The sequence below is a fragment of the Colletotrichum destructivum genome, chromosome 3 (genome assembly GCF_034447905.1).
Source record: "Colletotrichum destructivum chromosome 3, complete sequence".
Taxonomy (NCBI): domain Eukaryota; kingdom Fungi; phylum Ascomycota; class Sordariomycetes; order Glomerellales; family Glomerellaceae; genus Colletotrichum; species Colletotrichum destructivum.
In genome coordinates this window covers 1,230,526-1,251,146 of record NC_085898.1, presented here as the reverse complement: position 1 = coordinate 1,251,146, position 20,621 = coordinate 1,230,526, and the positions used below count along the sequence as shown (strand labels likewise).

Sequence of the window (20,621 nt, the reverse complement as noted above, 5' to 3'; positions counted from 1 at the left end):
AGATCTAGGCTGTTTTTTCTAGATAGCTTGTAATGCTGCAGATCCTAGCACTAACCTATTGCTTCCCCTGCCCTCTATAATGCTAGTCTTATCTATATTCTATCTATTAGATGGATAGATGCCCTAGATGGCAGGGATGTTATCTAGGCGTTAGAACTAGGCCTGAATAACGTTAGCAGAGTGTGCCTTATATTGCCTAGAGTCTATAGCTTTAGGTCTCTTTGTAATAATGGATGGATTTCTCTGCTTGAATTAATGTATCTACCTCTTTCCTAGAGGCTGTTAGGTGCCTAGCAGACGCTCTACTAGACCCTTTACTTATTAATAGGTAAGGGAACAGCTAAGGGATTCTTAAGTAGTTATATAGGCAGCTAGGCTGCTCTCTTAGGCCTAAGATAATCGCTAGTAATTAGTCTAGGCTGTATTTCTGCTTTACCTGCTATAGAATTAATGTTAAAGTAACTAGTATAGTATGCCCTATATGCAAGCAGCCTAGCAAATAGGGCGCCTATCTGCCACATCTGCAAGGGCCTGTTAAAGTTGATCTTTAGTATATTGCTTTATTATATAAAAAAGAAGGTATTCTGAAAAAATGGCGTTGTTTGGTAAAAAACTGCAATTGTTGTGATAGTCTGAAAAAGTGGTGATGTTGATGAAGGAGGAGAAATGGGGCATTTTCGGGTGGCTCGGATGTGGGGGTGGCTCGGATGTGGGGTAGTTAGGTTACGGCGATACCCTGTTGACTGACGCACCCAAGTTCGCTTGTGAAGTAACATAAGAGACAGCAAAACCAACCCAGCAGGCTACCAAGTACTATCAGCTTCCAGCTCCAGTTATGAAAACTCCGCTTCGCAATTTTTTGCTAGGCGGGGTTCTTTTTTTCTTCTTCTTTTTTCTTCTTCTTCCAATTGCTCTTGTCTAAAGACTCCGGCGATGATGGTAGACCAATAGTGCCAAGAGCTTGCGACATCTTTCCGACCTTCCTCTTTCATCCCCGGCCGGCCGGGTTCGCGATGCGTATGCCGGTCAGACGAGAGCCACCCACACCGCCGAGGAGGATGGGGTGGAGAAGGGGAACAAGGCCCGGCCGGTACTTGCTGGCAACACACTTACACCACTTTTGATGGCCTTATTCGAACGACGTTGTCGCCATCGCTTGGCCTTCTGCAGATCGTGCATGATGACGACGGGGGTTTGCTGATGGGACGACATGCAGGCGTGTGTTGCAACCCCCGCGGCGGCCGGCCGCTCCGTGCGTGCTGGGACTTTTGAAATGCGCGTTAAATATCGCACTTCTCGAGTCGAGGCGCGTGGAGGGCCATTGCATGGTGGACGTTGCGTGCTATATAGCCATGACGAGTTCCCCCTCCCTTTCCCCCTCAGTGACCAGGACTCTGCTTCTCACATCTGTAGACAGAGTCTTGCCTTGCCTGGTAACCTCGGACTCTCTTCTGGCTGTATTGTCTGCATTCGCCCAGCCGTCAAGATGAGAACGGCTCACTTGGCTCTCGCCGTTGGTGCCCTCTCGGGGGTCACCGTCGCCAAAGAGCTGGAGCCCAACGCCGAGCTCTCGGCTTGGTACAACACCGGCGCCGCTCACCAGGAGAACATGGAGTACAAGGCTGTAAGTCGGGGAGCAGACAACGGAAAAAAGGAAGAGCCTACTTCGTCCATATTGCGACTAACACCGCGCAGGCTCAATGGGAACAGGCCGAGGCCGAGGGCAAGTTCGACTCGACTCAATGGACGGGGCGCGTCAAGGACTACCTCGCCTGCAAGGACGGTAAAGTCGAGATCGTCAAGGGAGATCCCCTCCAGACCTTCCGATGCAAGGATGTAAGTGATCCCCAGGGCGGAACCAACGCGGCACGAATCATCCGTGCAACGTACTTGCGGTCAGGGAGCTCTGCTCACACACAGATACCACCAGCTCGACCTCTACGACTTCCAGCCTCACGCGGCCTTTGGCAACTCCACCGGCAGGGGCTCCGGCTCCTGGGGCTGGACGTCTCCCGACGGCAGGGAGTTCTTTGCCATCGGGCAGCGGGACGGCACGGCGTTCGCCGAGATCTCCAAGAAGGGCAAGCTGATCTACCTCGGCACGCTGCCGTACTACTCGGAGCCAAGCATCTGGCGCGAGATCAAGACGTACAAGAACTACCTCGTCGTCGGCAGCGAGGCCCCGGGCCACGGCATCCAGTTCTTTGACCTGCGCAAGGTAAGCAGCTTTCCATGTATATATATATCTTAGCTTTAGCATTACTCTGAGCTTACACGAAACACGATAGCTCCTCACCATCGACCCCAAGAACCCCGTCGTCTTCTCCAACCAGAAGGACCTGACGGCGCACTGGACCGAGGCGCTGCCGCTCGGCCGCAGCCACAACGTCGTCGTCAACGAGGAGAAGGGCTACGCCGTCGCCGTCGGCGCCCAGCCGCGCCGCAACCTGCCCTGCGACTCGGGCCTGCAGTTCCTCGACCTCGCCGACATCACGAACCCCCTGTACCTAGGGTGCGCCGCCGGCGACGGCTACGTCCACGACGCCCAGTGCATCGTGTACCGCGGGCCCGACGTGAAGTACTGGGGCCGCGACATCTGCTACGGATACAACGAGGACACCTTGACGATGTGAGTCCAGTCATGTTCATATTTCTCTCGTTCCGATAACCACCACCACAATAGGGGAAAGATGATGGTTACTGACCAAAATCAGCTACGACGTCACGCACAAGAACTCGACCAACATCATCTCCCGCACCAGCTACGAGGGCGCGACCTACACGCACCAGGGCTGGGTCTTCGACCCCAACTGGCAGGACTTCCTCATCCTCGACGACGAGATCGACGAGCGCAATAAGACGGGCCCGGCCGCCGACGGGTTCCCCGTGACGTACTTCTGGGACATCCGGTCGCTCGAGCGGCCCAAGCAGACGGGCATCTTCAAGGGCACCGTCCGCAGCGTCGACCACAACCAGTTCGTGCACCGCGGGCTCGCGTACCAGAGCAACTACGGCGCGGGCCTGCGCGTGCTCGACGTCTCGTCCGTCCGCTGGGACCCGACGGCCAAGCACGTCCGGGAGGTCGCCTACTTTGACATCTTCCCCGAGGACGACGGCGAGCCGGGCGGCGGCGTGACCAACTACACGGGCACCTGGAGCCACTACCCGTACTTCAAGAGCGGCTTTGTCGTCATCAATACCATCGAGCGCGGCGTGTGGGTTGTCAAGCGGTCGAGCCCGTGGTGGTGGCCCTGGTAGAGCAGAGCGGTCGGTCGTCAGTAGACATGTCGCGCGTCACGTAATGTGTACATAGTCGGCCGTTGCCGTTGATGAGGAGGAACAGTGGAAGGATGACGTCCGCAAAGAACCCCTTACTTCTCTGTAAATAGTACACTAAATGCAACAACCAATTTTTTCCAGATATATCAGTCACTATGATTACAGTGAGTTGCACCTAAGCTGGAATCAGGGCTCATCTTTCATGTATAATCAAGGCAAGTCTACGTATAGTCTACACTTTGTCAGAGATGTACAGGCAATCAACGAGACTAACAGTTCCAGTTGGACTCTCTGCGTTGTTGAAAGTAGTCATGTCGTCCATCATGCTATGAAGACTCAGCTACAGGAACTAGTTTGTTTTATCGGCATGGCCGCCTGAGTTCTACACCTAACACGTCCACCCAGTATCTTTTACTGTCCGCCGTGAGGTATTGAGTATTCTGTATAAAAGATGATAATACTGACGTGAAAGCCAATACGGATAATGTTCCTATGCATAACCTCTGTAGGAAAACTAGACATGGTCTTCTCTAGGCTCGGCTTGTATCGGCTAATCGTGAGTAAACGACGCCCTTTGGTTGTCATTAACATCAGTCATAGCTTGGCCATCTCGCCCCACCAACGATCCATCTTCTTTCTACCTGTTGTTGAACCGCAAGTGATTTCGTCCTTGGAACACATATCAAGCCCAAAAACGTATAGAACACTCACCAGAAGTTCACTACCCTCCCACCACCATGAGCAACGATCTCGCCCAAGAGTTGAAGCGGCTTCACACGCCCGCGTCGCCCATCGTCTTCGCCAACGTCTGGGACCTCGCCTCCCTCAACGCCGTCCGGTCCCTCAACACGCCCGAGTCCACACCGGTCAGGGCCATCGCAACCGCGTCCTGGGCCATCGCGGCGGCCCTGGGCGTCAAGGACGAGGACCTCACGCTCGAGCAAAACATGGCCGCCATCGCCCAGATCGCACCCGCCGCGACGGCCGCCGGCCTGCCCCTCTCCGTCGACCTACAGGACGGCTACGGAGAGCAGATTGAGGACGTGGTCGCGTCGGCGGTCGGGCTCGGGGCCGTCGGCGCCAACATCGAAGACAGCATCCCCTCGGCCGGGTTCGGCAGGGGTATTGACGGCTCGCTCTACGGACTCGAAGCGCAGGTCGTCCGGTTGAGGCGGGCGCTGGCGGCGGCGCGCGCGGCCGGGTGCGCCGACTTCGTGCTCAACGCGCGGTGCGACGTGTTCCGGCTCGAGCCGTACTGCGCTGATGACGATGAGACGGCGCTGAGGGAAGCGGCGCGGCGCGGGCGGGCGTACTTGGAGGCCGGGGCGACGACGGTGTTCTTCTGGGGCGGTTCGGGGCGGGGACTCCGGACGTCGGAGGTCCAGGTGCTCGTCCGGGAGCTCGGGGGACGGGCCAGGCGCGCTTTCGACGGCGCAGCTGGCCGAGATCGGAGTGGCGAGGATCAGCGTCGGGCCGAGCCTGTATCTCGTGGCGATGGAGGCCGTCAAGGATGCGGCGAGGAGGATTCTCTCGGGGGGGACGTTGGCAGCGTGAGCCATGTTCAGTTCGTATGTTCAGTTCGTATGTCACGTATCGGCTACCGAGATTGCGATGAGGCTTTGGAAGTCTTTTGTTGTTCATGAAAAATGCATGCCGCTTGACGCACCAATTTGGGTCAATTTTATATATACAGTTTTGTTTCTGTCAACCGATCCATTTGTTTCTGGATCAGAAGAGGGAGACAAATCGGAGCACACACTCGAAGGGGTACTTCCCCTTCACTTTTGGGAGATATGTACAGTAGTGATAAACAACACAAAAGAACAAAATGTGACCTCCAGAGGCCGTGTGTCAACCTCCAGCTAGCAACATCATCATCATCACACAAACTTAGTTGACGGCAGCGGGCGGCTGCTGGCCCGGCAGGGGGATGCTCTGCGGGTGGGCGGTGAACATGCCCTCCGGGTCGTAGACGGTCTTGAGCTGCTGCAGCTTGGCGTAGTTCTTGCCGTACAGGCGCTCGCTCCACTGGTCGACGGCCAGGGCGGTGTCGCGGTAGTTGACGAAGCCGCGCAGGGGCACGCCCTCGGCGGCGAGCTGCTGCTTGAAGGGCTCGAAGCCGTCCTGCATGTACTGGATGCCGTCGGCCGGGAACTCGGTGAGGCCGGTGGCGAGGCGGCCCTCCCAGCGGATGAGCCAGAGGCTGTTGGCGTGGGCGAAGGAGGTGTCGTCGTCCGACAGCGTGCGGGTGGGCTCGCCGCCCCAGAGGTCGATGAAGCCGAACTTGGTCAGGTCGGTGCGGTTGAAGGCGACGGTGGTGAAGTTGTAGAGGGCGGTGGCCGAGGCCTTGGTGAAGGGCTGGTCCTCGCGGAGGACGAGGGCCTGCAGGTAGAAACTGCGCGGCGGGAACGTGTCGATGGGGATGTCGATGGAGGGCGTGGCGACGTTCTCGACGGCCCAGAAGTCCTGGACGGTGCGGTCGAGGCGCGTGCCGGCCGGCAGCTTGGCGACGAGGGGCGCGAGGATGTCGTCAAAGTCGTCCGGGTTGCCCCAGTAGAAGCCGGAGCCGGTGTAGGGGGGAGCCGTCAGGGACCAGCGCATCGTCAGCTCGTCGGGCCACTGGCCGGAGAGGTAGTGGTCCTGGATAGCGAGCAGCGCGTCGGCGCCGGCTTCGAGGGAGTTGTCGGTAAGGGTGATGGTGTAGTTGATGGCCTGCGGGTGCTCGGGCTTCCAGGTGCGGGTGGTGAGGCTCAGGATGATGCCGTAGGAGCTGCCGGCGCCCTGGAGAGCCCAGAAGAGGTCTGGGTTCTCGGTGCGCGAGGTCTTGACGACGGTGCCGTTGTAGAGCATGTAGGTGGCGCCCTCGAGGAAGTCCATCGGGGTGCCGAGCATGCGGGACAGCGAGCCGAAGCCGCCGCCGATGGAGGAGCCGACGAGGCCGACCATGTTGGCGCGGACGTGGGGGAAGCGGGCGCCGTGCGTCTTCCAGAGCCAGCTGACGACGGGGCTGACGAGGCCGCCGCCGCCGTAGGTGAGCAGCCCGGAGGCCTCGTCGTAGCTGACCTCCTGGAAGTACGTCATGTTGACGGTGAGGCCGGCCTCGGGCAAGCTGTAGGAGCCGTAGCAGTGGCCTCCGTCGCGGGCGGCGACGCGGACCTTGGCCTCCCGGGCGCAGGCGAGGGCGGCGGCGACCTCCTCCGTCGTGCGCGGCCAGGCGACGCCGGCCGGGGTCGGTGTGATGCGGCGCTGCCACGAGCGGACGTCGTTGGGGAATGAGGCGTTGGTCTCGGGGAACGACGTGATGAGGCCGGCCGTCTCGAGGCACGTCTCGAGGTTCCCCTGGACCTGCGCCTGGGCGCTCGAGGCGAGCGTAGCCGCCGCGAAGGCGGCGAGACCGGAGAGGCGGACCATGGTGGGTTTGCCGGTGTGTGTAGTGTGTGCAAGCAAAAGAGAAGATGGGTTCAATGAAAGACTAAAGTTAGAGAAGACGATGAGCTGGAAGAGTAGCTTATCGAATACAGCAACGGCCCCCAAGCGGATGATTGCGAAGCTTTCCTTTATATGTATGCTCACTGAGTTTATGAGTCTGTTTCTGTTCCTGTTCCTGCTCCTGTCTCCCCTTTCTTTTACCCCTCCACCCTAATTCAACGCATTCTATCAAGATTTCTTGGCACTCTCTAGATGGACCACGCCTACCGGAGACATTTCCGAGAATAACGGAGCCGTCCGCACTCCAATGGATGGATGAATGAGCTCGACCGGCAGAACCGGACACTGGATGAACCGAGACCGATCGGAAAGGGGAGCGGGGGGAGAGAGAGTGGGAGAGAAACATATGATCATCGGCCGCCCGCAGCGAGTCCACTGCGCCGGCCTGTAATCAAGCTGCAGAAACCTTCTTAAATTGTTTCCCGGTCTGCTACGCAGATAGAGTTCGGTCCTCGACCAGGGATGTTCCAAGCCGGCGGGCTCGGTCGAGTCATTGATCCCTGTAGACTGAAGGAATCGGGGCGGTAGAAATGGGCATTTCTGCCCACGATGCGACCGTCTTGGAGGGGGCTTGAGAGAGAAACATGGGCTTGGAGAAGCTGTTGTTAGCTGGACCTTGCTTGTTCAAGTAGGGGGGGAACTAACAAATAGCAGGGAACTCTACCAGTTGTTGGGATGGAACATTACCATCGGCGCAGTGCCATGATGCATCGCGACGCCAAGTCCGGCTACCCCTTTGGACATATTACCGCATGGCATCACAGACTCTGCGCCTCGGAGACATGGGATGGAAATTCGCACCATACAGACGTCGACGACGACGTGACTTACAAACGTGTTCCAGGGGTAGTCTTCTTCCTCCGCGAGGCATGTGAGTGTATGAACAACTCAATGGGATGGATGGCGCATGCTTGATGTTTGACGAGTGAGCGGGCAATGTAGCCAAATCATCCAACCTGCAAGCTTGCTAGCTGTCGGATAGGTAGTGAAAAAGTTGAAAAGCTGGACGGGGTCACAGGCTCATCTCGTTGCTTCCAAGAGCCCCGGAAACTCTACGCGTCATCAAAACCCCCTGCCGACATGACATACATCGCATTAGGGGATGATGGGTAAAGTGGTTCTACAGTGACCAGACAGACTCTATAATAGCTTTGTGTATCTCCGCCAATCACAGCAACAGGACCCACCAGTTCTTCTGACTTCGGGTTGTGTAGTGTAGTGGTTATCACTCCAGATTTTGATCGCATCAATAATTCTGGTAACCCCGGTTCGAGCCCGGGCACGACCTATCGTTTTGTCTTTTGCAGAGTGTCTAGAACTCTCTCTCCTAAAGGACGACAACTGGTTTGTCTTTTGGTCATTTGATCTGACCCAAACTTGTCTTGGGGGACTTGCTGCGGCCTGTTTACTGTCTGTCCCCTTTGAGAGGGTTAGGATGGCCTGTACTTGTTTGTCTCATGAATTTGCATCCAACGAACTGTTCTACTTTGATTTTGGCTTCGAAATAGTTTCTGGGGCCCCAAGGATGCTTAAAAGTTTAAACCTCGCTTGTGCCTCCTAATATCATCCCTCGTGATATATCTGGGGGCTCGCGTAACTAAGCCTTCCATGCACCGTCCCTCTCATCACCCAAGGTTTAGTTAGTCTTGTCTCTGCCCGTCCGTATATGTCTTCCCCCCATCTTGGCATGGTCTTATTGACGATGATGAAGTTAAAGACCATTGAGGTGTTTGTCCAGGTCAGTTACCCAAGGACTAACTCTCCGTCGCCTTGCGCCCCTTTCTCCCACGTTTCCATATTGTGTATCTGTGCTTGGCTACACATGTTAGCATTCCAAAGGCACTTCCAGCAGTACAACAACCACATCGCCCCTCTCAAGAGGCATTCCCCAGACCAACATCTTCGATCGCCGCAAGCATTAACCCTCGCCTCCGTTCCTACGACACCGTCCGCCAGAGGATCCTTGCATCGCCCCTCGCGCACAGTCCGCCCAAAAGCCCTCTTTTTTCACGGGATGGCTCATGCCTCCGGCTTGACCTTCATACATCGCGCCCCGGTTGACGATGAGATGATGGTTGGTGAGTGGGTTGCGGGCAGAAACAACTCAAGTCCTTTCAAGTGTCGACACCGAGAGCCTGAAGCCGACTGAAACGAAGCGGTGATTCGCAGTGAGGCAGGTTTTTCGGGAGAGGGGACACGGCAGCTTCGCGTGCGGGGAGGCGAAGATGCACCTGTCTTCACCCACAGGAAAAGGTGATGATCTAAATGGGATGGTCCGAGGATCATACTGGAAACCATCGGTCTTACATCAGGCTTAATCCGACTTAGGAACCATGATGTGCTGGGGAGGTCGATCTACCTCCACAGTCGGATAGCCAGGGACTGTGTCCATCCTGCCGCAGCCGACCTCCTGGCATATGCAAACCTACTTTCATTCACTTCCTCCATAATACCGAACTTCACTCTCACCTGCATTCTAGAATGACGGAGTTCAAGTCATCCAAACCTAGGTCCTAGTCAGAAGTCGACCTCAAGAGCACCGGACCCCCAGCTACGTTAACCGCATACAACACAGCCATGGTGTCCTCGGGCCGGCAACCATCGGGGGCGGCACGACATTCGTCCTCGCCACCTTCGGCTTCCTCTGCTTCCTCTGGTTCGGCGAAGGCCCCGGGGATGGAGACGGAGCGTCTGCCCCCCGGAGATGGATCGTGCTCGCCCGACACGTCACCAAGGCCATCACCCTGTCAGCCGTCCTCCTGGGATTCACCATCAAGGCGCAGGCTTCCATTTAGACCAGCCTCATTGCAGGCATCGTGCTGAACAGACACGGCATTCCCCTGCCACACGACACCGAAATACAAGTTATCCGTTTCACGAATGACGGGCCTCTGAGGCTAGAATGGCTTCTGGTCACGTCAGCCCGGAGTTTGGCTTCTCAAGCCGCCGTCTTCCTCCTGATCACCACCGTCGCCGTCCAGCCTTCCTCTACGTTTCTGGTGTCTGACCTGGGCTTGAAAACCTCGGCAGAAGACTTCAGGAACATAACTCTGAGAATGCCCATTCAGCCACGAGGTCATCTCGCTGAACCGCTAAATGAATCCCTGAATCCTCCGGTCGACTGCCTACACGCCCTTTGGCAAAACGTCTCCGCCGGCGGACCTGAGACCTAACGATATCGGACTCAGTGATACATGTATCGTTCTACGGACCTTTCCCCCCCTCTTGAACGCGCAGATGACCACGCTCCGACGATATACGGGAGCCGCGTCTGACTTCGAATCCCCCTTACTGCGTATGCGCCCCTCGGTCTCGGCGGCTCTCTCGGTCATCATACCACCCCCTTTTTTAGGACACGAGACCTTTCTACCTATCTGCAACCAGTAACTTGTCATACGAAGCCACATTCCGCGATGCGCGCTTGCCGTTGCCGGTGGACTGTAATAGCGGAAGTTGCTTCACCTCGAGCTCCAGGTGCTCGTTACAGCAGTTGCAGCTTGCCCGGACGCAGACAAATCAGTCGGACAAAATTGCTCTTGAAGAGGCTGGACTATGTGTTATTCATGGTCGTATCTAGCGAGGTTGATGACTCTCCTCGGTGACGCTGAAGGCTGACGTGAAGCATAAGACTGACATGTTGGACAAACCAGTCTCGTGTTTACAAACAGTTCTGGGCTAGATCATCATTACCAGCCCACGCTTCCCACTAAGTAAACTCGACTCAATCATCAACAACAGCCATGACTACGGAGTTGCAGACCCCGCCAGCAACTCGCCGCTAGGGTTATTAGCGTCCGCGAACCCACAACTCGACATCGCCAAAGACGGATCCAAACGAGCAACTCCACCGCGGCAGACTTTTCACATTGATAGCACCTGATCCCGCCTAAACCAAACATCCAATTTCGATCCACAGATCATCTGCATAGGATCTCTCTACGGAAGGGTGGCCGAGTTGGTTATGGCGCCAGGTTAAGGTCAGCTTAACATCTATTTCCTGGTGGGGCAACCCGCGCGAGTTCGAGTCTCGTCCCTTTCATTTTGTCCCTATTGGCCGTTTGCAGTCGACATGAAGTGCATGTAGAGAGAACCCGAGAGTGCTTTTGCAAATCCCTAGTCAGGTCCGAGAGGCGGAGGCAGGTTGTCGTCCGGCTGGCCCTGGTATCTTTTGTTGACGAGACAACTTTTAGTATGTGAATGCCACATCACGTTGGGACAAACAAAACCTGCCATACCGTCTGCTGTTGCGAAGAGGCCAAAGGGAGTCGCCGTGTACTGCTACTCGCCGAATGCCATCATTAGAGCCGTCTTCGGTGGCGCCGCACATCTGCCCCGGAACGCCGGCAATGTAGATCAATGCAAGCCAGGCTCAGCTCAGTGGGGACATGTATTCGATGGAGTGAGGCAAAACATCAGTGGAGTTGTGCATGATGGAGCGAGCACTTCTTCAATTCATTCATCGCATGTCAGCGGGCTTTGGTCCAATGGATGGCGGGATAGCGAAAAGAACCGGAACACACCACTTGTCATCCTGACCTGACCTTGTATCTCCTCGCAATGAGGATCACCAAACACCACAGTTCTTCACACCGCCACAGTCTTCCAGTCACGCGACAGAGCATCGAGGGTTCCGTGTTCCTTCAACCCCTGCGGCACGACTCGCCTCTCATTCGACGGGTTATGGTCCCTGCAGCTGAATAGAGAACCCCTCCGCCAATAGCCTCCCGTGGCGCAGTTTTAACGAGATTGTCAACTCCTCAAAGAGGTTAACCCCGAGGAGGTGAGAAATAGAGGTCGAAAAGAAGCTCACGTCGAGGGCCAGACCACCCACGCCGGGCAACTTGACAATCAGGGGAGTCATGAGGGCTGACCGTCTCCCCCGGCAGCTCTCCAATCAAGACCGTCGTCTCGTCTCTTTATGCTATGCAGCTGGGGGCGGAGCACGAGGCCTCCATGCCAGTCCGGCCGGATGAAGCCTCTGGAGACTGTGAGCCGGCAGCGGGCCCGAATGACTCTCTATCTCGGAGATCTAAACTCGTGGGAGTGATAAGCACTAGGCTCATCATAAAAACGCGCGGGCGTCCGCTCTGCCCTATGCCACGAGGGGGACGCGCGTCACTCTTATTCTCTGGAGCCTGCTTGACGCCCTACAGCAATCAAAATAGCACGTAAGGGAGCAGAGCCCGCTTACAAGTTTCGGCCCGGGCATGATGATCCCGGTCTTCCTCTTGGCCGCCGCCGCCGCGTGTCTCGCTCCGGCAGCGGCGCAGTCGCCGTCCAAGACGACTGAGAAGTCGACCGTGTGGATGCCGCCGCGGTCCACCGGCGCTGGCGAGAACATCTATGCGTCTGTCATCACGGCGGCGCCGTCCTCAACCGAGTTTTTCCTCGCCTGCACGACAGCATGGCAGTCAGCGTCGGCGTGCGCGCAGTTCAGCGGCGTCACGCTGACCTACGGCGACGGTACGATGAAGATTGGCTTCCGGTGAGTTTGCTCTTGTTGTCGGCGGGGCGCCTCCTTATTTCAACACGCACATATCCCATGATACGAGTACATGTCTATGGAGGAGTGCGAGACTAACACGCTACCAGGTCCGACTCGTACGACTGCAAGCGAGGTGCCTCGGCGACGTGTTCCGTCAGCACGACCAACGCGGCCAACGCACAGTCGGTGCTCGCCGGCCCCGAGTCATCGGCGTGGTTCACGGCCATCACCATCGTCGACGGGCACGACAAGCTCAAGAGCGCCAAGAGCCAGACACGGTCGACGAGGAGATCGACATCGGCGAGCCCAGCGGCGGTGACAGCAACGACGACGGCGGCGTCCGCGGGCAGCAACGGTAATTGCAAGCGTGCGATCAAGGGCGGCAGCAGCAGCGGCAGCGGCGGTGATGACGGTAACTCTGGCGGCACCAGCGGCAAGAAGCACAAGGACAATAGCAATGGCAATGGGTGTTCTGCTGCCAGTGGCGGACCTGGCGAGTTGGCTTGGTCTCTGGTGATGGCGGCCGCTGCGGCGGTTGTTGGGAGTCTGGTGACGGTGTTTCTATGAATGAAATGATGCCCTGTATAATGAGAATATGTTTGTTTTCAAGAGAATTATCCTCTATGTCCTTGACTAAGTCGTCATGGAAGAGAGAATGGAGAGAGACAACGAGAATATGAGCAGACGACAGACAATTCCAAGAGCCCATGACAATAGTCCCTCGCAGCTATCGACCATAATTTCCCTCTTATTTCTCTCCGTCCCCGTGCACTCGGTCTCTTTGGACCACCAAAAAGGTTCATCGCTTCTTTTGAGGTCGTTGACCCGGGACAAGCGTGTCTCTGCCACCCTTATTCGACGTCTCGCAACGGCTATTATTGGCATGGTTGACACACGGAGGCGGACATGGCCAGACTGCAGACCATCGCTCAAAACTGGTCCCAAACTCGCCCAGAGATTTACAAGATTCAAACGGAAATGAGACACACGCGAACGACATGCGGACGATGGTCCCCGAAATAGGTGCCGTCGCCATTTCCCCCCGTTCGCAGCGCTTACAGAGACCCTCACTCGGTGGGGTGGAAGGGGGCAGCGATGAAGCCCGTTTCAGTCGCCCCCCTGCACGAGGTTGGAGGTTGTCCAAGTTTAGGTGCGACCACGTCCCACAGCCCAGGGATGTGACCGCGGCAACTCATCACCTAGCGCCCTCTGCCTTGTGCTTATTTCTTTAGCGTTGTGTGTCTTTCCCGGGGTCTGTTCCTGAGACGAGCGCACTTCTGTGTATCTCTCTCTCTCTGCGTGTCTATGTGTTTGTGTCTCTCTCTTCATCGAACCCCAGGACTAGGTTGTCTGTCACCCGTCAACTCGATGACGGCGGGCGCAGGTAAGCACATCCTCGTTTCTGTTCCTCGGAGAAGCGTGTGACCGAAGGCCTTCGGGACGGCTTGTTTCCATCTAAACAGGTTGGGAAATGACAAGTTCATGCCCATCACATGGTCCGACTAGGTTGTCACTACTCGCACATGAGAAACGCCAAACGAAGAAAGAAGAACGGGAAAAAAAAAAGAGGGACGCTTGTCAGAACTGACGTCGAAAAAAGTTTCACGTCGCAGGGGGGCGAGATGGGACGATTTCGTAACTGGGAGAACCTCGGGGAGAGAGGAAGAGAGAGAGAGAACCAGAGAGAGAAAGAGGAAGAGAGACAGATACCCAAGGCAAACGGAACCGAATGTTGGCGGTATTTTCCTCTTTTTTCTGGTTGTGGTGTTTGGGATCTCCAAGGGGATCACCGAGCCAAGAGAACCAACGACCCAGAGAACCACAATCATCAACCAAGAGAGTCGCAAACCAAGAGAATCCAGAATCGCATCATTGTCTCCATCGCCATCATTCTGCACCAGTCCATCAGAAAAGCCCGCCCCTCACTCACCATTGACATACATCATCAACCATCTTGCAAGGCCCAAGCAGCCCAACGACGGGAACAGGGGCATGACGGAGGTGGGCACGGGCAGAGCTGATGCCGTTGTCAGATTCCCCTCTCCAACGTCTGGAGCTTAATCTTGGCAGTTAGGTACAGGGGGTCGTGAAACCCCCCTTGCGATGGTGGTGGTGGTGGTGCAGGGGGGAACCGTCAATGATCCCGGATCACAGAGTGTCGTATCTCCCTCTCTCGCCCTTTCGGAGCTTTTCCGACCATGAATAGCACCAAAGTCCGCCTATTAGGTCTTGATCACTGATCCCGTATGGCAGTCACAGGACGATGCGAACTTGAGTTGAGCATGGAGGGACCCTGGTTTACTTACAACACCCGGCAAAATTTGTTCTTTTCCGTCTCTCTCTCTCTCATATCTCTCTTCCTATTGAACTATCCCCTTGTCCCGCTCTGGCCAACACGCGACGACCTTCTCCCCCGGTCCCATCCCCATCCGTCTCAACCCCGGCTCACCAGCCACATGCCACCCAGCTAGTCCCATCTTCATCTTCTGCCCCCCTCGCCAGTCGTGCACGTTCTCGCCTCCCTTGAACACCTCCACGGAGCCTCCGGAGCCTCGCGGGCCTCACAAGTCACAACAACCACATACTATCCGCCCCCCCTAAGCCCATCCTTACCCGTCCCTCGTCCGATCCGGTCTCCAGTCATCTTCCCGATCGGGCCTAGCATACGCAGCCGCAACGTCTTGGCAGCTTCATCCAACCCATGCGTCGCGAACCTCAGACTTGACCTCCTCCTTCTCCTTCCACTCCTCCTGCTGCCGCTACTGCCCACTGGCGCATCTTGACCTCGGCCCTGTCGACGTCTCAACTGTTCGGCTCAAACCCGTGCCATCCCATGTTAGCGCCCACCGGCAGGTCTGGTCTGAAGTTCGTTCGGCCGATTTCTGCGTCTGTGACGACTTGGCAGTCGGGGGTCAAAGGGGCCAATGGAGACAAAAAGTGAAGCAGTATCACGATGTGGAACTTGGGAAAGGATACGGAAGTGGGGAGCAGGAAAGTCTGGTACCGGCCGATCGCGAGCGGCAAACATCCAGGGCGGCGATGCAATATCGCCCCTTCACCTATGGCCATCCAGCCTGCCTGTTGTCAGATCGTCCGAAATAGTCTATAAAGATCAGCTCGATCTTCCTCTTGGTTCCGGTTCTTCTTTCCTCCTCATCACGCTTCACAATCATTTCCCGACCTTTTGCTTCTTCTTTCTTCGCTTCTACAAACAGCTGTGCTGTCTTATTCCTATCTCTTCCAAAGCAACTTGATCACTCTTTCGATCCAGTCCGTCCAGTCCTTTCTCGTCTCTTTATCGACTACTTATTTTCTAAAAAAACAACAACACCCCCCTTTCCAACCATCAACATGAAGTTCTCCCTCATCGCCGTCGGCTTCGCCGCTCTCGCCGCCGCCGCCCCCCTCGGTGCCCGCCAGGCCAACGTCTTCTCCACCCAGACCTTCAACGACCTCTCCATCAGCGGAGGCACCGCCGGCAACGCCGAGCAGGAGGCCCTCGACAAGCTCTCCGGCCTGCCCACCGACCTGACCCAGGTCAGCGAGGCTGACCTTGACTTCCTCAACAGCGTCAACCAGATCGCCAACGGTGCCGAGAAGGAGGCCTTCAACCCTGCCATCGAGGCCGCCACCGGCGAGGAGGCCGCCGCTCTGGAGGTTTGTCATACCTCCCCCTCTCTTACACTCTTTCTCGCAGCAATTAGCTAACACTTCTCCTCCCAACAGCGCGGCAAGACCAAGAACAAGGTTCTCAAGCTCACCGCCACCATGCTGAAGCTGCAGGCTCAGCAGGCCCAGGGCAAGGACGTCGCCGCCAAGATGGCCGAGGAGCAGAAGAAGCTCGACAATAACATCGCCAAGGACGTTGCCGAGGCCGGCAATGAGTCGACCGCTCTCGACTTCGAGGCCTCCACCGCATAATTGCCCGTCGAGGCATAATCGAAAGCGGTGGTGGACAAGGGGAGGGGGGGTGAACGTGAGAACCGTTCCCTCCCCTCCCTTCCTCCCACAACTCCTATGGGGAAAAGGTTGAAATGGGGAAAAGGAAAAAAGAAGGTCGATGATCATGAGAAACTCACGAGACGAACAGGCGCTGCGTGCCGGCTCGGATGATCCGATTCAAGTGCTGGCCATTTCTTTAATTATTGGGATGTATGGATGGGTACGAGTTAGTACACTCTAATAATCTAAGAGATACAATTAAAAACCTTTTCAAAACACGTCCCGTGCGTTGACCGCTCAGTATAAGAGGCACTGCAGTTGCATAAGCGAATAATTGATAGCTGTGCCTTGAATTTTGAAGCCTTAATCCTGTTAACACTTGCAGTGGTGAAGGAAGCAATGGGCAGTCCCTAATAAGAGCCAGACCGGACTGCTGATCACTGTCGGTCCATTCAGTGTTAGTCAAACTGAAAGTGCCTTGCACCCATCAGTGCTTCCCTTCTGAATTCAAGGATTTAAGATCACGGTGCCGCCACTGAATGTTACGAAGAGTGTTGTGATAGGAATTTTGCTAGTCAACGCAACGATGAAGAGCCTATTAACTGACTAGTCGTCTATGTACAACGCAAGTTGAAGTTTTCGCTTCTTTGCAACTGGAACCTCTTCTTCATCGTGTGCAAAATCCTTCTCCCACTCCTCCAGGGCTGAAAGGGAGGATATAGTCTCGGGATGATCGTCTCCAAGACAGCGCTGCTGAAGCCGAACGCAGTCGCGCATCAACTGGATTGCCTCGGACCACCGCTCTTGACTTTTCCATATACAAGCCAGATTGCTCATGCTGAGGAGCGAACTGGGATGTTTATCTCCAAGCACCCTTTTCCTTGCCTCTAGCACTAGTCCCTCAAGCTCTTCTGCCTCCTCCAGCCGCTCTTGTTTCCAGTATGTTGATGCTAGATTGCCCATGCTGATAAGCGTGTCAGGATGTTCATCCCCAAGCACTCGTTTGCTTATCTCTAACACCGGTACCCTTAGCTCTTCAGCCTCCTTATGTCGCCCTTGTTTCCAGTATGTTGATGCTAGGTTGTTCATGCTGATAACTGTGTCAGGATGTTCATCCCCAAGCACTCTTTTGCTTATCTCTAGCACCTGTACCCTAAGCTTTTCTGCCTCTTTATGCCTCCCTTGCTCGAAGTATGTTGATGCCAGGTTGCCCATCCTGATAAGCGTGTCAGGATGTTCATCCCCAAGCACTCTTTTGCTTATCTCTAGCACCTGTACCACAAGCTTTTCTGCCTCCTTGTGCCGGCCTTGGTTCCAGTATGTTGATGCTAGGTTGCCTATGCTGAGAAGCGTGTCAGGATGTTCATCCCCAAGCACCCTTTTCCTTGCCTCTAGCACCTGTACCACAAGCTTTTCTGCCTCCTTGTGCCGGCCTTGGTTCCAGTATGTTGATGCTAGGTTGTTCACGCTGATAAGCGTGTCAGGATGTTGCTCTCCAAGGATTTCATTCCGCAGCTTTAAAGATTGGGCTACGCCCTGTTCTGCCTGTGTCCACTGACCGCGATACAGAAAATAGCGCGCCACACACTCCAGAAGGGATGCCCTTGCAAGCCGCTCACCACGAGAACTAGTCCCTTTGTGTTGGAGGATAGCAATGGCATGAGGAAGGTAGTCCTGACAGGCCTGACGACTCTCATGATCACCATACGGATATAGTTTTGACACTATGTCGAGCGCCTGTTCCACACATCGAGCCAGTCTGCCATGAGTTTCCAACCATTTTCGTGTCACCAGCTGTACTAGCCGATGCATATCGATGGCATTGTCTGTTGCCGCTGACACTAACGAAAATGCCTTGAGAGTTCCTAGGGCCTTGGTGATTTTGTTTGTGGTAATCTGCTGTCCCTCCGTGTTTCTCTGGTTACAGAAGCTGATGATGAACTCTTCAGGGATGCCTTGACGGTCTAGAAGACAGGCAAAGGATAGAACTTCGCTAGCAAGAGCATCCTGTTGCTGGATCTGATTGAAAGAAACAATCCATGTAGCTGTGAGTGCGTGTGGTGTCTCCGAGTCTCTGCCAACTGCTTCGAATGGCTCGCTCAGTTGTTCAACCAGGTTCTCGTCGCTTTTCTCCAGAAGCTGGATGTATTTGGCGATTGAAATGCTGTTCTCTTGGATGAATGCGGTGGCTTGTGCAATGGCCAGCGGTAGATGTTCCAGCTGAGCTGAGAGAACCGAAGCCTCCTCGGCGGAAAACTCGTCGTCGAGCATTGTGTGCAGTAGCTGACCCGTCTCGCTCTCGCTCATCGCTCTTACTTCGAGGAGTGAGTTCCCTCGCACAAACCTGGACGCAGTTTGTTTGTTTCTTGATGTGATGATAATGGATCCGTGTCCACACTCGGGGATGTAGCGTCCTAGTCCACCTTGTGTGTCGGTTGTCGGATTTGTGTTGGTGCTGCCAGCTAGGGAATCCGGCGGGAAGAACAGATGCGTATCGTCGGCGTTGTCAATGACCATGAGCCATCGACCTCGAAACCCCCTTTCCAGCCACGTCTTGACGAGCAACAGCATGTCAGCTTTGGGATCATCGTGTCCAGGAATGTCACACTCTTGAGCAATAGATGAGTACGCTTGGCGAAATCGCTCTGCGTTGCTGGCGTGAACCCAAAATACGGAAACATCAGGGTACGTGTGTTGCAGCCAGAACGCATAGGCGAGCGCGATCTGCGTTTTCCTGCATAATGTTAGACGGCTTCGAGGCTCCAAAGAAGCAGCTCACAGTACCCGATACCCCCAAGCCCATAGAGCGCAACTCTCGAGTGCGGTATTGAAGACTGGCTTGCTTGATGCTCCGTGTGCCCAAAAAGCTGTTTGATCCGATCGAGGGCTTCAGATCGCCCAACGAAGTCCGGGTTTTCGTTGTACGGAACAAGAACTGACGCCTGTTAGCAAAGATCGCGTACTTGGATTATTTTACTTACACCATGAATTGGGAGCCGAAGGTCTGTCCATGTGCGTGTAATGCTCGAGAAGTGCCTTTGTCGCCGAAGCCGCTGTTGCTGCAGCAAAATGCTGCCATTTCTTGTTCTTATGACTGTCGGCATAGTCACAAACCGCCTTGACGACGACGCATGGAATCACGTCCCATATGCCGGCCCCCTCCATCTCAAAGGCAAGAAGGTCATGCTCTCCAGCGATTCTGTCACGGTCCAATCCGGCCTTCAACACAGTATCGCCGGATCCCAAACGCCCGACTAACACACGAACCTCTTGTCCTGCTGTGTTATCTTGTCTCTGCTTCCCCGATGCCTGCGTCGTGGGGCGGGTCCTGGGTATGACGCGCGAGTGGTCGCATTGAAGCATCTCGCAGGACGAGGTCAGGGCTTTTTCGCAGGCCTTCGATTCACTACAGCCACAGCTGGGAGAATCGCGATGACGGTGGAGATAGTCCGGCTCAAAAAGGCAATCTGTTTCGGCAGGACGTCTGTAGAGGTTCTGGTGCCCCTCATCGGCTGCCCTTTGCTGAATCTGCTTTAGAACCTGGCTCGCTCGTCGCTGCAGGTCGCTGCGACCATGGAGCGACTGGAAAGTTGCAACGAGCGAACGGACACCCTGGCTGGGTCTTCCTAGGGTGTCTTCGACGGTGTCTTTTGGGGCGAAGTGGTTGGGATTCTTCCGGCCTAGGTCGTATTGCACGATGCTCTTGCTGATGACCACGTCCCCTAGGAAAATCTCGTTGCTTGTCTTGACTCCGGGCACCCCACCACAGATTCCACATAGGATGGCCAGCTTGATCTCGGTGTAGCTTGATCGGAGGCTGGCCGCCGCGGTCGCTGCGATCACCTTTCCCATACCAGGGAGGAGAAGCAGAACGACGTTGTGGCCTCCTATCCGGCCGGTCTTATATGTGTTGCAGTCCCCCGATGCGTTTCCCAGCTCGACTCTATCCTCCTCCCAAATCTCGTCGCAGGCGAAGACAACGGCGTCGTATTCGAGGGGCAGGGCGCATATGACCGCGATCTGGAAGTCTTCGCGGCGTCGCAGCCGACTATGGCTAGCCATGGCGGGTCGTCAACAGTCGTAGTGGTCTTGATGTTGGGGCAAGTGCTGTCGATGAGCATCAGGCGGCGACTAACGGATGACCGATGGCTATCGGTGGTCGTAGATGGTTGTCAATGGTTGTCGATGGCATGGGGACGTGGTGTTGATCAAAGGTAAGACTGCGAATGGAGTAGAGTCAGGCTGGCGCTTACTCCAGGGTGCCGATTGGTTCACGTGGTCTGACTCTGCGCCGAGAGTCTCGAGATTGTCCGGCCGGTCTGGTTGGTCTTCATGACCCATGGAGAACGGCACAGTTTCTTGGGCATATTTGCATCTCCTCACACCCGACTGAGATGTAACAAAACACTACTTATGCATTAAACAA

General features: G+C 55.6%; 8 protein-coding genes across 8 annotated transcripts; 6 read left to right on the top strand and 2 right to left on the bottom strand.

The window, feature by feature from the left end:
• Positions 1-1,486: 1,486 nt before the first annotated feature.
• On the top strand, positions 1,487-3,258 carry CDEST_04478 (Putative choice-of-anchor B domain-containing protein; the record flags this gene model as incomplete). Its single annotated transcript, XM_062920637.1, has 5 exons — positions 1,487-1,624; positions 1,696-1,836; positions 1,931-2,218; positions 2,289-2,629; positions 2,715-3,258. 5 exons carry the CDS (start codon positions 1,487-1,489, stop codon positions 3,256-3,258), a joined length of 1,452 nt encoding a protein of 483 aa, XP_062776688.1.
• Positions 3,259-3,481: 223 nt separating this feature from the next.
• CDEST_04477 (uncharacterized protein) lies at positions 3,482-3,658 on the top strand (the record flags this gene model as incomplete). Its single annotated transcript, XM_062920636.1, has 1 exon — positions 3,482-3,658. The coding sequence occupies one exon, from the start codon at positions 3,482-3,484 to the stop codon at positions 3,656-3,658; it is 177 nt and encodes a 58-aa protein (XP_062776687.1).
• Positions 3,659-3,927: 269 nt separating this feature from the next.
• CDEST_04476 (Putative pyruvate/Phosphoenolpyruvate kinase-like domain superfamily) lies at positions 3,928-5,003 on the top strand. The gene has a single exon (XM_062920635.1). It carries the CDS (start codon positions 4,017-4,019, stop codon positions 4,920-4,922), a length of 906 nt encoding a protein of 301 aa, XP_062776686.1. The 5' UTR covers positions 3,928-4,016; the 3' UTR covers positions 4,923-5,003.
• A 1-nt stretch (position 5,004) lies between these two features.
• CDEST_04475 (Putative berberine/berberine, FAD-binding domain, PCMH-type, FAD-binding, type PCMH, subdomain 2) lies at positions 5,005-7,787 on the bottom strand. Its single transcript, XM_062920634.1, has 2 exons — positions 7,433-7,787; positions 5,005-7,357 (listed from the first exon to the last, which is right to left on the bottom strand). Exon 2 carries the CDS (start codon positions 6,688-6,690, stop codon positions 5,170-5,172), a length of 1,521 nt encoding a protein of 506 aa, XP_062776685.1. The 5' UTR covers positions 6,691-7,357; positions 7,433-7,787; the 3' UTR covers positions 5,005-5,169.
• Positions 7,788-8,967: 1,180 nt separating this feature from the next.
• CDEST_04474 (uncharacterized protein) lies at positions 8,968-10,345 on the top strand (the record flags this gene model as incomplete). The annotated part of the gene is made up of 5 exons (XM_062920633.1): positions 8,968-9,284; positions 9,344-9,514; positions 9,569-9,914; positions 10,006-10,077; positions 10,121-10,345. The coding sequence occupies exons 1-5, from the start codon at positions 9,250-9,252 to the stop codon at positions 10,343-10,345; spliced, it is 849 nt and encodes a 282-aa protein (XP_062776684.1). The 5' UTR covers positions 8,968-9,249.
• A 1,481-nt stretch (positions 10,346-11,826) lies between these two features.
• On the top strand, positions 11,827-12,962 carry CDEST_04473 (uncharacterized protein). The gene is made up of 2 exons (XM_062920632.1): positions 11,827-12,253; positions 12,361-12,962. The coding sequence occupies exons 1-2, from the start codon at positions 11,976-11,978 to the stop codon at positions 12,818-12,820; spliced, it is 738 nt and encodes a 245-aa protein (XP_062776683.1). The 5' UTR covers positions 11,827-11,975; the 3' UTR covers positions 12,821-12,962.
• Positions 12,963-14,750: 1,788 nt separating this feature from the next.
• Positions 14,751-16,443, top strand: CDEST_04472 (uncharacterized protein). The gene is made up of 2 exons (XM_062920631.1): positions 14,751-15,910; positions 15,980-16,443. Exons 1-2 carry the CDS (start codon positions 15,605-15,607, stop codon positions 16,172-16,174), a joined length of 501 nt encoding a protein of 166 aa, XP_062776682.1. The 5' UTR covers positions 14,751-15,604; the 3' UTR covers positions 16,175-16,443.
• Positions 16,444-16,747: 304 nt separating this feature from the next.
• CDEST_04471 (Putative nucleoside phosphorylase domain, kinesin light chain, nucleoside phosphorylase superfamily) lies at positions 16,748-20,409 on the bottom strand. Its single transcript, XM_062920630.1, has 3 exons — positions 19,177-20,409; positions 18,980-19,130; positions 16,748-18,929 (listed from the first exon to the last, which is right to left on the bottom strand). Exons 1-3 carry the CDS (start codon positions 20,255-20,257, stop codon positions 16,802-16,804), a joined length of 3,360 nt encoding a protein of 1,119 aa, XP_062776681.1. The 5' UTR covers positions 20,258-20,409; the 3' UTR covers positions 16,748-16,801.
• Between the last annotated feature and the right edge of the window lie 212 nt (positions 20,410-20,621).

Excerpts from the sequence above, each read along its gene's own strand:
- CDEST_04473 (XM_062920632.1), top strand. The coding sequence starts at position 11,976 with ATGATGATCCCGGTCTTCCTCTTGGCCGCCGCCGCCGCGTGTCTCGCT. Across the intron at positions 12,254-12,360 it reads ACGATGAAGATTGGCTTCCG|GTCCGACTCGTACGACTGCA; the intron begins GTGAGTTTGCTC and ends ACACGCTACCAG.
- CDEST_04472 (XM_062920631.1), top strand. The coding sequence starts at position 15,605 with ATGAAGTTCTCCCTCATCGCCGTCGGCTTCGCCGCTCTCGCCGCCGCC. Across the intron at positions 15,911-15,979 it reads AGGAGGCCGCCGCTCTGGAG|CGCGGCAAGACCAAGAACAA; the intron begins GTTTGTCATACC and ends TCCTCCCAACAG.
- CDEST_04471 (XM_062920630.1), bottom strand. The coding sequence starts at position 20,257 with ATGGCTAGCCATAGTCGGCTGCGACGCCGCGAAGACTTCCAGATCGCG. Across the intron at positions 19,131-19,176 it reads TTCGGCTCCCAATTCATGGT|TTCTTGTTCCGTACAACGAA; the intron begins GTAAGTAAAATA and ends AACAGGCGTCAG. Across the intron at positions 18,930-18,979 it reads TATGGGCTTGGGGGTATCGG|GAAAACGCAGATCGCGCTCG; the intron begins GTACTGTGAGCT and ends AACATTATGCAG.
- CDEST_04475 (XM_062920634.1), bottom strand. The coding sequence starts at position 6,690 with ATGGTCCGCCTCTCCGGTCTCGCCGCCTTCGCGGCGGCTACGCTCGCC.
- CDEST_04476 (XM_062920635.1), top strand. The coding sequence starts at position 4,017 with ATGAGCAACGATCTCGCCCAAGAGTTGAAGCGGCTTCACACGCCCGCG.